This window comes from Octopus bimaculoides, chromosome 19, assembly GCF_046866305.1.
Source record: "Octopus bimaculoides isolate indiv1 chromosome 19, ASM4686630v1, whole genome shotgun sequence".
Taxonomy (NCBI): Eukaryota; Metazoa; Mollusca; class Cephalopoda; order Octopoda; family Octopodidae; genus Octopus; species Octopus bimaculoides.
This window is the reverse complement of record NC_142946.1, coordinates 48,216,297-48,233,141: the sequence shown is the minus strand read 5'-3', so window position 1 is coordinate 48,233,141 and position 16,845 is coordinate 48,216,297. Positions and strand designations below refer to the sequence as shown.

At 37.1% G+C, this 16,845-nt stretch overlaps 1 protein-coding gene across 2 annotated transcripts in view; it reads right to left on the bottom strand.

The window, feature by feature from the left end:
• Positions 1-602: 602 nt before the first annotated feature.
• Positions 603-16,845, bottom strand: part of LOC106867538 (NADP-dependent malic enzyme) — a 30,693-nt gene continuing 14,450 nt past the window's right edge. For both annotated transcript variants that reach the window (XM_014912447.3, XM_014912439.3), the window contains exons 2-13: positions 14,979-15,129; positions 12,901-13,184; positions 11,251-11,326; positions 10,993-11,154; positions 9,496-9,599; positions 8,808-8,917; positions 7,052-7,149; positions 4,838-4,951; positions 4,292-4,403; positions 3,974-4,116; positions 2,780-2,950; positions 603-1,158 (exon numbers count right to left, since the gene is read on the bottom strand). In XM_014912447.3, coding sequence (XP_014767933.1) covers positions 922-1,158; positions 2,780-2,950; positions 3,974-4,116; positions 4,292-4,403; positions 4,838-4,951; positions 7,052-7,149; positions 8,808-8,917; positions 9,496-9,599; positions 10,993-11,154; positions 11,251-11,326; positions 12,901-13,184; positions 14,979-15,129 — 1,762 coding nt within the window. In that variant the 3' untranslated portion in view covers positions 603-921. The remainder of the gene's footprint in view (positions 1,159-2,779; positions 2,951-3,973; positions 4,117-4,291; positions 4,404-4,837; positions 4,952-7,051; positions 7,150-8,807; positions 8,918-9,495; positions 9,600-10,992; positions 11,155-11,250; positions 11,327-12,900; positions 13,185-14,978; positions 15,130-16,845) is intronic.

The following is a 16,845-nucleotide window of genomic DNA, read 5'->3' as shown; positions in this document are numbered from 1 at the left end:
AGGTCCAGGTACTCAATTAGTTTTCAAAAAAACCTCAGTTGTAATTGCTTGACTTCTTTAACCTATTCAAAGTGGCCAAACAAGCAGCTGCAACTGTATTTAGTATGTCTCTTCACAATACAAAGCCATAAGTTTTCCCACCGCCAGAACAGCATAATTTTCTTAGAGTAAACCATCTTTGATAAAACAGCTAACAAGGTTTGATCAAAATGTATTGGGACTGTTGCTATGGTAACAGAGCTGAAGTAAACAGTGAAGCCACTTGGCACTGATTGACCTTGAACATTGTCGCACATGAACTCTAAGTGAGATGTTTTGTGGTTGTCTCAAAATGATTGAGTTTCAGCTGTGCAGGATCTTGACTGTGTCAAGGAAGATGCAAAGTTTTTTTGAAAGCGGTCATAACAGGTGACAAATTGAGAGTCTACAGCTAATGATGCAAAAACCAAATCCCTCTTGAAAGGGACAAGATTTCAAGACAGTAAAATCCAACTGAGTCTGATGAGGCAACAAACAAGATGAAGACACATATCCGTTCAATGTAAATGATGGAAATAAGGTTAAACATTTGTCAGGAAAAAAAACCAATGCAAACTAATTAATACATTAAAATAACAATTTTAATCATTGAATGCTACTGTCTAAATAGGTGGACATGCATAGATTTATCAATAAACACCTACATTTATTTCGCTATTGCTGCTGCTTCCTACACTGATGTTATTGAGGGTGCAACTACTTATACAATAACTTCAATTCATTAACCATTTTATATAACAATCAACTGAAACAATTTTTAATTAATTTAAAACAAGGACAATTAAAATAATTAATAGGAAGTGCTTTTTTGTCGATTACAAGATTTGTCAGACGCAAAAATAGAAATCAAAAGACATAGGAGTAGTGTTGCTATTGTTCCAATTACTCTTTCCAGTCCCACATTGGGGGTACAAAATCTTCATAATCAGTATTATAGATAAATGTACGGATAAAGGCGTCTTTGTCTGCAGGTTCTGGGTAAGTTGTTGCAATCCCTTCACGGTACATATATTCTGCTAAAGATGCTGCAATTACTGTAGATACTTCATTTATTTCATTTAATGGAGGATAAACTCGTCCTTCTTCCAAATGGGAATCTTTAACTAGTTCGGCCAATTTCTGTAAAGAAAATAAAAAGAAATTAAAAAGTTTTAGAGAAAACAAGTGTTGAAATAGCATCATCATCATCATCATCATTTAATGTCTGTTTTCCATGCTGTACGGTTGGGTGGTTTGACCAGGGCTGGCCAGCTGGAGCGCTGCACCAAATTCCACTCGTCTGATTTGGCATGGCTTCTATGGTTGGATGCCCTTCCTAATGCCAACCACTTTACAGAGTGTGCTGGGTGCTTTTATGTGGCACCACACGAGTGCTTTTACATGACACTGGCATAAGTGCTTTTATGTGGCACCAACACAGGACTCTTGAAGGTCAATCCTCTTCACCAAAGGGGCCAGCCTAAACACTTATGTTGTGTAGTATGGGTCTTCTTGAGGACATTATCATTATTACTTCTGCCTTAGCGAAAGCGGAGGTATTGTTTTCAGTTGTGTTTGTTTGTTTGTCCATGGACAAGATATCTCAAAAACCGCTGAATGGATTTGGATGAAACTTTCAGAGATGTTTGTTTGTCCTCGTGACTGGCACAAACTGATTAGATTTTGGGATTGATCCGATTCCGGACAAGCATTCTAGATTATTTTTCCTGTTTTTTTCACTTAATTTTTGACAGCGGTCAGGTTCATTTTTAGTAATCTCATTTGCGAGAGCAGTCGAGTTTATTTCAGATATTCTCATTTTAAAAATCATCTCCAGCTAATCGTTGAGAAGACGGTGGTGTTGTCTTGGGAGAGGTTTGCGTTCTTTGAGTGCATTTGTTATTAAGGTGATAAAATAGCAGAACCGCTGACACACTGGACAAAATGCAGAACAGCATTTCTTCTGACTATTTACATTCTAAGTTCAGATCCCACCAAAGTCCACTTTGCCGTTAATCCTTTCAGGGTCAATAAAATAAATACCAGCCAAGGTCTGGAGTTGATGTAATCGACTATCTCTTCCAATCAGAATTGCTGGCCTTGTGCAAAAATTAGAAAGAAAATCTGTTACTATTAAGGTGGTGAGCTGGTGGTACTGGTGCCTGTCATTAGGAAGTGCAGAATCCAGCTGTAGAAGCCATGCCAAAACAGACAATAGAGCTTGGTACAACCTTCTGGCTTGCCAGCTCTTGTCAAACTGTCCAACCCATGCCAGCATGGAAAATGGACATGATGATGATGATGGTTTGTCATTTGGAAATGTTCTTTTTACCATTCAGATTAATCTGTCAAATGTAATACCTAGTTATTCACATTAGTTTGAATTAATCATGCATAATCTTGTAGCTTCAAGATTTCAATGATGTGATTGTTTACCTTCAAAATGACATTGTAGGGTAGGTGTGAGAAGTCGAATCTGGTCAGTTTGAATATAAAACCATTAGAATATTTGGGCCACATATGGCCTGTTTAAAGGCTAAAGGGTTAACAATAGACAATCATTAAATTTCTGCCAGATTTCAAAGACATAAAAACATTTGGAAATTCTATAAAAGTAAAAATGTTGATGTATTTTTGAAATAAAATTTCTAGTTAAGGCAAAAACATTTTAAAACTAAAGAGAAAGATTCTTCTAATACAATAAATACTATTTGATGTAATATATCAAAGAATATAATAATTAAAAACAAGGAAAAGTTACCTGTGCTGCATGCAAGAAAATGGCTTCTGGAATATGACGAGCTCCGCAAGTGAGAACAGCCATAGCCACTCCAGGGAAGATATAGGCATTATTACCTTGACCTGTGTAATAGGTCTTCCCATTGAGTGTCACCGGGTTAAAAGGACTCCCACTAGCAAATACACAGCGACCCTGAAATTGGAAAGAAATATAAAAGGGACATCAAGAAATGGGGATTTTTTTTTGGAATCAAGAAGTAATTTTAAAAGTGAAAGAAGCTTGCTTTGCAACCATGTGGTTTAGTACTTTGTCCCACCGTACAGCTCTTTGGCCAAGTGTTTTACTACTGTAGGCCTGGGCTGACCAATGCCTTGAGTGAATTTGATAGAAACTTTGTGGAAGCCTGGTGTGTATGTCTTTGTAATAGTCTCTACTCTCATACAACTGGTATCGGTTTGTTTGTGTCCCTGTAACGTAGCAGTTTGGCAAAAGAGAACGATGGAATAAGCACCAGACTTAAAAAGAAATGCAAGTGCATGGGCATGGGAAGCGATTTGTCCAACTAAGCCTTCCGAGTCGGTGCCCCAGCATGGCCACAACCCAATGACTAAAACAAGCAACAGAGGTCAATACAACTTAGAGGTAAACCCAACCACTCAAAAATTCCTTCCAAACCCCAACATAATGAAGGTTGATATTTGTTGCTGAGTCCCCAGATCAGCCTTGACTGAGTAGACTTATGATCAGAGATGTAATTGATGGAAACACACCAACGGGGACGTAAACACACCAACGGGGACGTAACCACACCAAAACTGGTTGTCAAGTGATGATGGGAGGACAAACACAGACACAGAAACATATACATATAAATATATATATATATATGACGGGCTTCTTTCAATTTCCGTCTACCAAATCCACTCACAAGGTTTTGGTCAGCATAAGGCTATAATAGAAGACAATTGCCCAAGGTGCCACGTAGTGAGACTGAACCCAGAACCATATGATTGGTAAGCAAGCTACTTACCATACAGCCACTCCTGCACCTATAAAACGTTAGGTCTCACTGAGATATGAACTCTGATCACTGGATTCAAAGTTCAGAGTGTTAACCGTTACAGATTTGTTACAATATCTTTTTATTACTTACACTAATGTCTGTAAATGAAAGAATGAGTTTTTGTGTTTGCAGGTTAAAAGTATATTATTTACCTCAGAGAAGGTATAAGCTTGTTCCGCTGTACATTCTGCTTTGCTAGTAGGATTGCTCAGAGCAAAAATTATTGGTCTTTCATTATATTTAGCCATATTTCGGATTATCTTTTCAGTAAAAGCACCAGCAACTGCAGAAGCACCTAAAAACATTTTACATTTCCAAATGAATTTACAGTCAATTTCCAAAAAAGAAATATTATTGTAAACAATAAAAAAAAAATACTATCATAAATAGTGTTAATGAATTAAATGAAATAACAACTGATTGATTATTGAAAATAATTTCTGAAGTTTCAAACAAACAAGAATTCCTACCAATAATAGCAGTTGGCTTCAATATTTCAACAGCTTCATCAAAAGTGTCAACAGGTGCATGGTCTTTTGCAAAGTCAAGTTTGTGGCCCGTCACACCTCCAGATGGTCGATTCTGCAAAAATAAAATAAAATAAATACATAAAAGATATTAAAAAAAAAAATTTCTCTTAGAAACTAAATTTGTAATTACAGAAAAAAAAAAATTATTTTTTTTCACATTTTAATACAATACAGCCAAGTATTTTCCTTCCTTGTAAATCAAAGTAGATACCTCTAATACATACACACATATATGATGCATAGATACAAAGGAAATATGTCCTGTGTATCACGTTACACCACAGAACAGGCAGCAACGTGAAAAAGTGTCTCGCTCAAAAACACAACACAGCCTAGTCTGGGAATTGAACTCACTACTTCATGATTGTGAGCCCAATGCTCTAACCATCAAGCCGTATGCCTTCACACTGCAATCATAAGTACACTTAATGTAATAAGTGTACTGCAAATAGTAACAACATCAAATAGATAAACAAACAAACATACCTTTACAAGCAAGCCTCTGGAGTCAACCATCCATATTTTAGAGAAGGCCTCTGCCTCAGTGCTGCCCTCTTCAATCATAGCTAATGCTACCAAATTAGCTATTCCAATATTAGCCTGAAAGTAAGAGAGACATAACGTTGACTACATTTATTCTTTGGAAATGCCACAACCCGTTTTAAAATGCTAACACCAATTAGAAGTATATTGAAACAGTTGATTATTATAGCTAAAACTTACTTAATATCAACGTATATATTTAGGAGACAACTATTTCATCCAGGGACTTGAGGCACTAAGGGTTTAGGGCAAATACAATGTACCAATGGCTACGTACACTGCTAGAATAAGTGTCAGATCAAGTGAACTGAAAGAAAATAAATTTAATATTGTCACAACAAGTAGAAGGAGGTTTGTCCAGATATAATAGGACAGAAAAACAAAATGAAGTTTTAAAGATGTATCTAGATATCATTAAAAATTTGAATTTCCTAATTCTTGAGCTTAACTACTCCATGTGTTGCTTTCTCATGTTAAAGTCTGGACTTTCTGTACGACACAGGACCACATGGGACTCCATTAGTTGGTCAGCCAGTCTGACTGAGCCAGTCCTGAAATACATAATATCACAAGAATTGTATCAACCTTGTTTACTTTCATTTGGAAGGAAAGGAGGAGCTCTCTAATGAATGGGAGAGGATTCTAATCTCCTTTTTTATTATCCAATAGGGTTGTAAGAGTTAATACAGGGGTCGCTAAACTTTTCCAACTATCGACCCCCTTTAGCCACTTTTCCTTCCACATCGACCACCCTCTTCGTTTAAAATATCTTAATACCCTACCCTACCATACCATATCTTAAATGCATACCAGGTACTGATGCTGGTAATTAAATTGTTTGCTAAAATATACATGTATGACAAATTAAGAAATTCTATTGACGATGACACTTTTTACATTTAAAACTACATATACAAGTATACAGTATTAAACTTTCAGTTTTTATGAAATTGTTTTCACAGTTATAAAAAGTGAAAAACACATCATATTGCTGGAATATCTTTTATTGAAATTGATAACATCAATGTGTGAATTCATCTGGGTGAGCTGGTCTTTCACAAGCCGACTCTCATTCGACCCCTTGGCTATCATCGACCCACCTGTAATTCCTTGCCAACCCCTAAGGGGTCCATCAGACCCCCTTTGGCAACCCCTGAGTTAATATATTGCCTCAGACAAAAGGAATATTTAAAATATTTATGGGATTTAATCTTCAAAGTTGCTAAGATGAAATTTAGAACATTATTTTAAAGAGACATTTGTGGTTAATGCATTACGAATAGTTTTTCCTATCATTTTCAGTTACATCAACTTTCCATACAGAGATTGGTTAGATGGATTGTCACAGTCTGTGAGTTTTTATTTGGAATCACTGCTCTCAAAGATGTGTCATGATCATATTCTTAATTTGGTATGGTTCCTAACAGCAACTCTTTTAGAAAGTATACTGGGAACATTCTATGATAGTGCTCTACACCAAAGAGGTTTTCTTGTTCTCAACAAGACTAAAGAGTCTTCTCTGGCTCTCATAGACCCCTTTTGTTTTGAACAATAAGTGAAAGGGAATGAACAGAATAGAGTGAGATGAAAGAGAAAGAATCAGAGTGAGAAAGTGATTGAAAAAGAAAGTAAAATGGGGAAAACAGAATGATAAAAGAGGATGATTAAGAAAGGAGTAATGGGAGAGAGACAAGGATAGTCAGTTACATGTTGGTTGTTGGTAAGGAGATTGAATAGGAAAGCTGCATGAGTGGCATGACAAGACAGTGATGGAAGAGGGAGAAACATATGTGAATAATGAGTGATGGAAGAGGGAGCAATGTGTATATATATATATACACACACATACACACATGTATGTGTCTGTGTTTGTGCCCTACCACCACTTGTCAACTGGTGTTGGTGTGTTTACATCTCTGTAATTTAGCAGTTTAGCAATACTAATAGAATAAGTTTCAGGCTTTAAAAAAAAAAAAAGAAAAAAAAAAGAGTATTGGGGTCAATTTGTCTGATTAAAATTCAAGGAGGTGCCCCAGCATGGCCACAGTATAATGACTAAACCAAGATTTATATATATATATATATAAAAGAAAAAAAAAAACAATAACACAAGTTTACCTGATACACTTAAAATTGTTTGTTGAAATTGATACGTACCTCACCGGCACCTTGAAATAAAAATAAATTATCAATTAACTTTCGTTTTGTTATTCTCATACTAGCGATTATTCCTGCCGCTGCAACAGCTGCTGTGCCTGAGAAATAAGAAATAAAGAACAACAACAACATTAAAAACAAAGAAGTATAAACACAGAGACAACACAACTCTTAAAATTTAAAGTTTGATAGATTGTATTTAGTTGTCTCAACACAAAACATTGCTTATAAAGTGTCATTCAATCAATGGACACAATTCTTATTTCTTTATTGCCCACAGGGGGCTAAACATAGAGGGGACAAACAAGGGCAGACAAAGGGGTTAAGTCGATTACATTGCCCCCCCAGTGCGTAACTGGTACTTAATTTATCGACCCCGAAAGGATGAAAGGTTAAGTCAACCTCGGTGGAATTTGAACTCAGAACGTAACGGCAGACGAAATGCCGCTAAGCATTTCGCCCGGCGTGCTAACGTTTCTGCCAGCTCGCCACCTTTCAATGGACACGATTCTATGTGATAAAATCTCCCCCACCTGCACTCACCTCCCTCATTGTTTTTTAAGGTATTTTGTCTAGAACTCTGTCGCCCAGTCTCTTTTAGAAGTTGAACCGAATATCATTATATCCTTTCCTCTAATCTTCCTACTGTTATAAAAGCTCTTCACCTCCCTTCCTGTCACTGTTTTTCCTAATATTCATTTCTATTCTAAGCACAAGGGGAGGGGGGGGGCAGTCGATTAGATCGACCACAGTAAGCAACTGGTACTTAATTTATCAACCCAGAAAGGATGAAAGGCAAAGTCGATCTCGGTAGAATTTGAACTCAGAATATAAAGACAGACGAAATACTGCCAAGCATTTTGCATCATCAACGTAAACTTCTTTCATCCCATCGAAAGCCACTTCTAGTGTGCAACCTTTCAAGTATAAGAACCTGATCACTGATCTGCATTAAACTGCCCCCATTATAACACCTTAGTCCATTTCAGCAGGTGTAAAAGACAAACAAATACTAGTGGAAAGCTGCAATTTACAATGTGACATGTAGAGAAGTATTATTATACCTGTACAAGTTCCTTTTCCTGCAATAACCGGAAGTGGGTCAAGGGAAATTTTTAATGAACACCCCTTGTATATCCAAACATTTCCTATGAATATTTTGAGCTCAATCATAAAGCATTTATTAATTAACCTTAAGTATGGAAAGTAAGTACTGTCTCCAGTTCTAGGAGCCATAGAACTAGTTACCCAGGTCCCATGACATATGAATTAAATCACAAGGCTTCCCCTGGACGGGACACCAGTCCATCGCGAGGTTACTCATTTTTGCCAGCTGAGTGGACTGGAGTAATGTGAAATGAAGTGTTTTGCTCAAGAACACAACACACTACCTGATCTGGGAATTGAAACTGTTATCATTCAATCATGAATGCGACACCCTAACCCCTGGCCACATCCTTCATTCAAGCAAGGTAGCATCCAAAAAAGTTATCAAAAGCAGTATCTCACTAATAGACATCTTTGTAACAAATCTGATGTCTCATTCATGAGGAATCATGGAACCTGGGGGAATCATGCAAGCCTTAAGGGTCCTAGAACTAGGAGACAATACTTACTTTCCATGGACGAGGTTAATTAATAAATGCTTTATGATTGAGCTCAAATTATTTGAAGGAACTGTTTAAATATATTAAGCATAAACATTTGGAAATATCAAAATAAAGTGATTGAAATAAGATATCTTTAATGAACATACCTTGAATATCATCATTAAACGTACAATATTGGTCTCTATATTCTTGGAGTAATCTAAAAGCATTATGGTTTGCAAAATCTTCAAATTGAATTAACGTATTTTGTCCATATCTGAAAAATATATATATATATATATATATATATATATAAATTCATGTATATTCTAGAATAAATATATAACATACATACTATGATACATAAAGCAAAATCGTGATGGCACCTGTGCCCAGCGTCGCCTTCCTGGCACTTGTGCCGGTGGCACATGTAAAGACATTCGTGCGAGATCGTTTCCAGTGCCGCTGGACTGGCTCCTGTGCAGGTGGCACGTAGAATACACCATTTTGAGCGTGGCCGTTGCCAGTACCGCCTGACTGGCCTTCGTGCCGGTGGCACGTAAAAGCACCCACTACACTCTCGGAGTGGTTGGCGTTAGGAAGGGCATCCAACTGTAGAAACTCTGCCAAATCAGATTGGAGCCTGGTGTAGCCATCTGGTTCACCAGTCCTCAGTCAAATCGTCCAATCCATGCTAGCATGGAAAGCGGACGTTAAACGATGATGATGATGATGATGATATGATACAAATATAAAGTAAATATTTAAAATCCAGCATTGAGGGATATTAGTGACATCAATGAGGATAATTCATGGGCTTCATCTTTCATTTTCTGGTGCTTATTCATCACGTACCTTCGAACAACTGCTTGCATAAATTCATCTATGAACTCATCGTATTCCTTTCCAGTAGCTCGGGGCATATTCAGTCCAATATAAAGTGGGTCATTGCGGATGACCTAAATGAAATAGAATGAACATCACATAAACACTGTCAAAAAATACTAACCAGTTTTATAAACATTAATTGTTATATATATCTGATTGTAGTAGTAGTTGTGAAAAATACTGAAGAATCAAAGTATTTGGAAACAGATTGGTTTAACTCTAGAGAGAAGTGTATCTATGTTAGAAGGGAGCAACTTCTAAGTATGAGCCTGTAACATGACCTTCAAATCACATCTTATAAAAAAAAAGAAAGGATACATTTATGTAATGGGGTTCTAAATACAGTCTAGAAAATGAAAAGTCGGTTGTGGATGGAATACCTGTGATCAAAGGACAGCTTGATCAGGGCTAACTTGGGATGAAACAACAACTAGCTATCTACTCTTGCTAAAGCAGTGGTTTTTAACTGGGGTCCATATGGATCCTGGGGTTTCATATAACATTTTCGGGGATCCACACAAACAAGGTAGTAAACTGGAGATCCACAATATTATTTTAAAGGTTCACAAAAAGGAATTTTGCTTTAGATATATATTTATTGTAAGAAACAGCCAGGTTTCTTTCTCTAAAGTTTTAATAGTTTAATATATTTCTGGCAACTGAAATAGGTTTTCTCAAAGTGCTTTTGCAAACCTGAACAAGCGATTGGGTGAAAAACAAAAAAGGTTAGAGACAGGAAGAGCATTCAGCTGTAAAACAATGTCCCAGTATGTATTCGTCTGACCCATGCTAGCATGGACGTAAAAACAAATGACATATCTCGTTAGTTAAGACATGACAAATGGCCCCAATTGTTAACACTGTGTTGAAAATTTCCGAAGTCAAAGCTCAGTCCTGGAATAATATCTTTACTGAACAAAGGCAGCGAGCTAACAGAAACATTAGCACGCCAGGCGAAACGCTTTGTGGTATTTCTTCTGTCTTTGCGTTCTGAGTTCAAATTCCACCGAGGTCGACTTTGCCTTTCATTCTTTCGGGGTCGATAAATTAAATACCAGTTGCGTACTGGGGTCAATCTAATAGACTGGTCCCCTCCCCCAAAATTTCGGGATTTGTGCCTAGAGTAGAAAAGAATATCTTTACTGAACAGAAATTAATGGCAGAAGAGATTAGAGTTTTTTCCCTTACATTAAAGGCCGCTTCACTTCCTTCAAAGGGAATGCAAGAATGTTTAATACGATTCTTGTGATATGCACTTCAGGACTAGCTGATCGGTGCCGTCTTGTCTTGTACAGAAAGTGAAGGAAGTTGGCAATAACAATCAAAGCAGTTTATAGAAAAAGTGTGAGCAACCTGATGGCATGAAACGCATGACTTTGATTGATTTCAATTTAGTACATGTTTGAAGGCATAAGATACATATTTTCCATCAAAAAATTATTTTAAATTTTAGAAATATCTCACCTCATTATTAGTTCCAACATCCAGCAATATTGGTAAACACTTAGAAGGATGGATTCCACCAAGAGCTGTATAGAGTGACAGTTTGCCAACGGGGATACCCATTCCATATGCACCTAAATCTCCTAATCCAAGAATACGTTCACCATCAGTAACTACTATTGCCTGAAAAAGGAAGAAGAATACTATTTAGATACTGTCTAAGACACGTTCAAGATAAAAATTCTCGAAATTCCAATCTATTTAGTGAACTGTACATACCTTTACACTATTATCTGGCCAATTGCATAGGATATCAAATATATGGCCTTTATCTTTAATGGAGATGAATAAACCTCTGAAGTTGAAAAATATAGAATGTTTCAAAGTTTCTTGAAATAAAATAGGTCAAAACTTTTTCAAAAATGCACTTGAAAATCTCAATATAATATTGCAAAAAAATTATGCATCAAAATAGTATAGCATTTATGATTTTTATATTTGAAAATCAATATATTCTATACTGTTACTGTTTATCTCTCCCTCTGAGATTTAATATAACTTATCTCTCTCTTTACGAGATCAACGACAGTGTGTTACTAGAAAAAGGATATAATATTTTGCGAGTGGAATGAATTCTTCATCACTACCAGTGACTGACACACACTGAAGATGGATAACTGCCAAGAAACCCAGGTCTGTGTGTATCACATGAGGTTAGACATGGGAGCAATGATCTCCCTCGCAAATACTAATCAGACACAGATTGTGTGTCATTAGCCAGCTGGAGGAGATATCTTCCTGGAGTTAAAAACAACAGTAACACTGTCCTCTATAGGACTGCCACATTTAGTTGGCAGATATATTTTACGATTCTGTACTGTTACTGTTTACCTCTTGCACAGAGATTTTATATAAAATCAATATAACTTAACTAAAATTGTTATGTATTGAATTATCATAACAACAGTAACTTCTTTAACTGTAACTTTAATAATGATTTCTTAATTGTAACTTTAGAATCTCAATATAACATTACTAAAATTATTGTATATGCTGGCACCACATAAAAAGCTCCCATGCTGGTGCCATGTTAAAAGCATATACACACACATGCGAGTGCATATTTGTCTCTTTGCCTTGACATTATATGACAGTTGTAAAGGAGTGTCACTGTCATACGAGCAGTGTCATTTCCCATATTCCGTGCAAACATGTCTGGCGATGGGGAAATATTACCTTGTTTGGAAACAAACATGCATCAGCTACAGGAAGGATATCAATAAACTGCATCTGACCCATGCAAGCATAAGAAAGTGGACATTAAAACAATGTGTATGAAACTAACAGTTAAACAGTTGGGGCTAACAAGAGAGTTTGCAAGGTCACTTGACATGCCAGAAAGAGCAACCAAATCTCGTCCACTGTCCTAATTAAGAAGGCACTTGAAAATGTAGGCCCTGATATACAAAAAGATGGGATGGTCATGGCGGGAAGACCTCTGATCATAGGTGTACTCAACCAGGATTGACCTATGACTGGTAAAGGGTAAAGACCCCCTTTGGTCATGAATACTATGGGGTTGCACCGAGAAAGTTCCCCTCCGAGGCACAAGTCTGGGCAAGGAAGACCAGCAGTTGTCCATGCATACCAGCCTCCCCTCTCCATACCACCGGTGTTATCAAAGGGAAAGGCAAAGGGGCCGATACAGCTTGGCACCTGTGACGTCGCAACTCATTTCTACAGCTGAGTGAAATGGAGCAACGTGAAATAAAGAGTCTTGCTCAAGAACACAACACACAGCCCGGTTCGTGAATTGAACTCACTACCTCATGATTGTGAGCCCGACACTCTAACGACTGAGTCATGCACCTTAACCTGACCTATGACTACACAACAAACAAACAATATAAGCACCCTTCTTAAAGTTACCTTGGTCTCCTGAACAAAAGCCCATACTGCTGGCAGGCCAGCCCAACAGTCGGGGTGTATACTATTGGCATCATTTCTTCTACATGTTCTGTGAGGACTTTGTAAAATAAACGCTCATTTCTATCAAGTAAGGCTGTCAAATAAATATATTTGTCTAAATCAGTGGGACGGCGTCGGAAATTTTCCATCACTCGGTAAGCTTGCTGATCTTGAGTAATGATGCAGGGAGGCAGCAAGCCATGAATACCCATTATCTGACGTTCCCTTAATGTGAAAGCCAGGCTCTGCAAGTGAATTCAATGAATTAAGAACTCAGTATACAAGGATTTAGGAAAATCGAAAAAAAATCATAAACAACTAATGTGGACCCTTAAGATATCTTTACAAATTAGAACATTTATTTAATCATGTAATAATAGAGGCAGTAGAAATGTCGCACCTATTGTCACTCCAGAGTAATTCAGTTAATGGAAACTTCTGAAAAATACATATTAGAGACAGACACAGTGTTAATACCGTGTTAAATTTATCCCCGTTTGAAGGTTGGCGTTCTGTTAGAATAAACTGTGATGTGGTAGAGACCCAGAAAGAAACTCTCATATTAGCTTTTTGGTGCAAAATGCAATCTTGTTTATATAAGAGTGCATTTCGTTTATATAAACAAGAGTGGATTTTGCACCAAAAAGCCAATATGAGAGTGGTTAGGGCAGCAGACTCGTGGTCATAGGATCGCGGTTTCGATTCCCAGGCGTTGTGTGTGTTTATTGAGCGAAAACACCTAAAGCACCACGAGGCTCCGGCAGGGGATGGTGGCGAACCCTGCTGTACTCTTTCACCACAACTTTCTCTCATTCTTTCTTCCTGTTTCTGTTGTGCCTGTATTTCAAAGGGTCAGCCTTGTCACACTGTGTCACGCTGAATATCCCCGAGAACTACGTTAAGGGTACACGTGTCTGTGGAGTGCTCAGCCACTTGCATGTTAATTTCACGAGCAGGCTGTTCCGTTGGTCGGATCAACTGGAACCCTCGACGTTGTAAAACGACGGAGTGCAAACAACAACCTAACACAGTATAGTTTATTCTTAAAGAACATCCACATTTAAGTGCTGATAAATAGAAAATTTTGAGTAATGACTGATAAGATAAACCAGGCATAGGCAACCTTTCTTGACAAATGGGCCACATTAGACATGACTCATTATTAGGTGGGGCCACACCACTAAAATACAATCAAATTTAATTTTTCATTTAGGCAATGCCATTCAGAAAGTTCCATGAGTTGCAGTTTGTCCCTGATAGGTCGATGATAATGATGATACTTGATATTGCTGATTCATGACGGATTAACTATACTGTAGTCTCTCGAATTCTCTAAGGTAGTCTCATTTAACCCTTTAGCACTAAAACCTGCCATATCTGGCCGAAATATTCTACTGACCAGATCTGGCCTCTCACTCTTATTTAACAAGGTCATTTTAGAAATAAACAATCACATCATCGAAATCTTGAAGATAATGCAGGATTAATTTCAAAGCAATAAATCCTACAGCTTTGACAGAATAATCTGAATGCGAAAGGATTAATTCTTTGGGAAGAATATGAAAATAGCAAAAGGTTATTCCATTGATTTGTTGTTTTGAAATAACATCACAGCTGATTCCATCCCTTTACTCTCTTCTTCCAGTTTGATTTGATTGAAATGTTTGCATAGTTAAAAATTACTGTTTATTAATTAGTTTTCAATTTAAATGGACAAGGCAGACCGCTGATTTGCTTGCATTACATTTTAAAAACTGAACATTTTAATTTCTTCCTTTTCTCTGGATAAAGCAAAATTTAAAAGCAATTGTACATTATTTACATTTCCTATCAACAATGTCCTGTAATTCTGCATTTTCAAAGACCAATTGAACAAAACAAAACTCCCTTACTCAAAAAACCAAGTATGAGTTATTAACAGGAAGGGAGGTCTGACCGTAAAATACTGCCTCAAATAAATAAGTAATCATCTAACTCATGCTAGTATAGGAAAATAGACATAAATTCAACAAATAAACAAAATCTGTGTGTATGTATACCTTGTTTATTCTTGGGTTGCGGATGATATCTATGCCTCGGGATTTTGCTTGGCTCACATGTTTTGCTGAAGATTCTTTCCAGGTCAACCCAGATGTCTTGAACATATCCATAGTTTTGGTATGGATATTTCCAACAGAGACAGAATTGGCTCTGAAACAGAGGGAAAAAAGGGCATGTCAATGAATAAACATGTTTGTCTAGATTCAGTAGAAATATTTTCACATATTGCATTTTCTAGCATATTGCTAGAGCCTAGTACTTATTTTATTTTAAAGACTGATACTTATCCAGTTGGTCTTCTTTTGATGAACCACTAAGTTGTGGGGATGTAAACACACCAACACTGGTTGTCAAGCAGTGGTGGGGGATGAACAGACACAAACACACACAGTTGTAAAGTGGGTTCCTCCCACTGGTGTGATGTGCGACTGCTGTTGCACTGTAGTTGCTGTTTTATGCTAGTAGCCATAGTAGTTACTAGTCATTGGATATTGTTGTATCTTTGTGCCAGAATAGTAATACACTAACTTCTGTCTTGCCATTGTTGATAGATCCATAAGACACCGACTAGACTGGTCTATTTATAACCACTTTTTACCGGCAGGGGTATACAGTTTCACTATATAACATACACCTACGCCTACACAGTCATGCCTATAAAGTTGTTTAATCAATGATTTCCCTTTTATTGAACTCTGATGTACAAACTGTATCTAATATGATCCATAATCATTGATTCTATAGTGAGCATTGATGTAAATATTTAAACAATATAATTTGCAATGATTTAGCTTTTCAATGAATAATTTATACTTTTGCATTATTCATCTGTTCTACTATTGTATGTGAAACTCAAGAAATGTATAACAAGCATTCTATCTATCTGAATGTCCCATCAAACATAAAGGTTTGTTTTTTATATATATAATCTTACGACAGACTGGCAGGTGTGGCTGTGTGGTAAGAAGCTTACTTCCCAACCACATGGTTCTGGGTTCAGTTCCACTGTGTGGCACCTGGGAAAGTGTCTTCTACTATAGTTTAGAGGTGACCAAAGCCTTTTAAGTGGATTTGGTAGACGGAAACTGTGGAAGCCCATCGGGTGTGTGTGTGTGTCTTTATTATCCTCCACTACCTATTAACAACCAGTACTGGTGTGTTTATATCCCTGTAACTTAGCAGTTTGGCAAAAGAGAGTGAGTACCAGGCTTTAAAAAAATAAGTACAGAAGTCATTTAAATAAAATTCTTCAAGGCAGTGCCCCAGCATGGCTGCAGTTTAGTGACTGAAACAAGTAAAAGATAAACACATTAACAGGAAACAAAATAAAAATATCTGAAAACCATTTTAATTCTGATGCTAACGTTCTTTCAATCATTTTTAATATTTCAAAATGCTTTCAACTTTCACGAGATCTGCTAAATATTTATCAGAGGAAACATTCTTTGACTCTTTTATTTGTTTCAGTCATTTGACTGTGGCCATGCTGGAGCACCGCCTTTAATCGAACAAATCGACCCCGGGACTTATTCTTTGTAAGCCTAGTACTTATTCTATCGGTCTCTTTTTGCTGAAACGCTGAGTTACGGGGATGTAAACACGCCTGCATCAGTTGTCAAGCGATGGTGGTGGTGGTGGGGGACAAACAGACACACACAACTTCTTTCAGTTTCTGTCTACCAAATCTACTCATAAAGCTTTGGTTGGTCCAGGGCTTACAGTAGAAGACACTGAAACCAAAACCATATGGTCGTGAAGGAAACTTCTTGCCACACAGCCATGTAATTAAAAATGAAACCAACAATAATGGTGAATGTAAAGAAAATAACTTGGCTTCTGTGAATTAAGTAAACGAATCTCTTACAT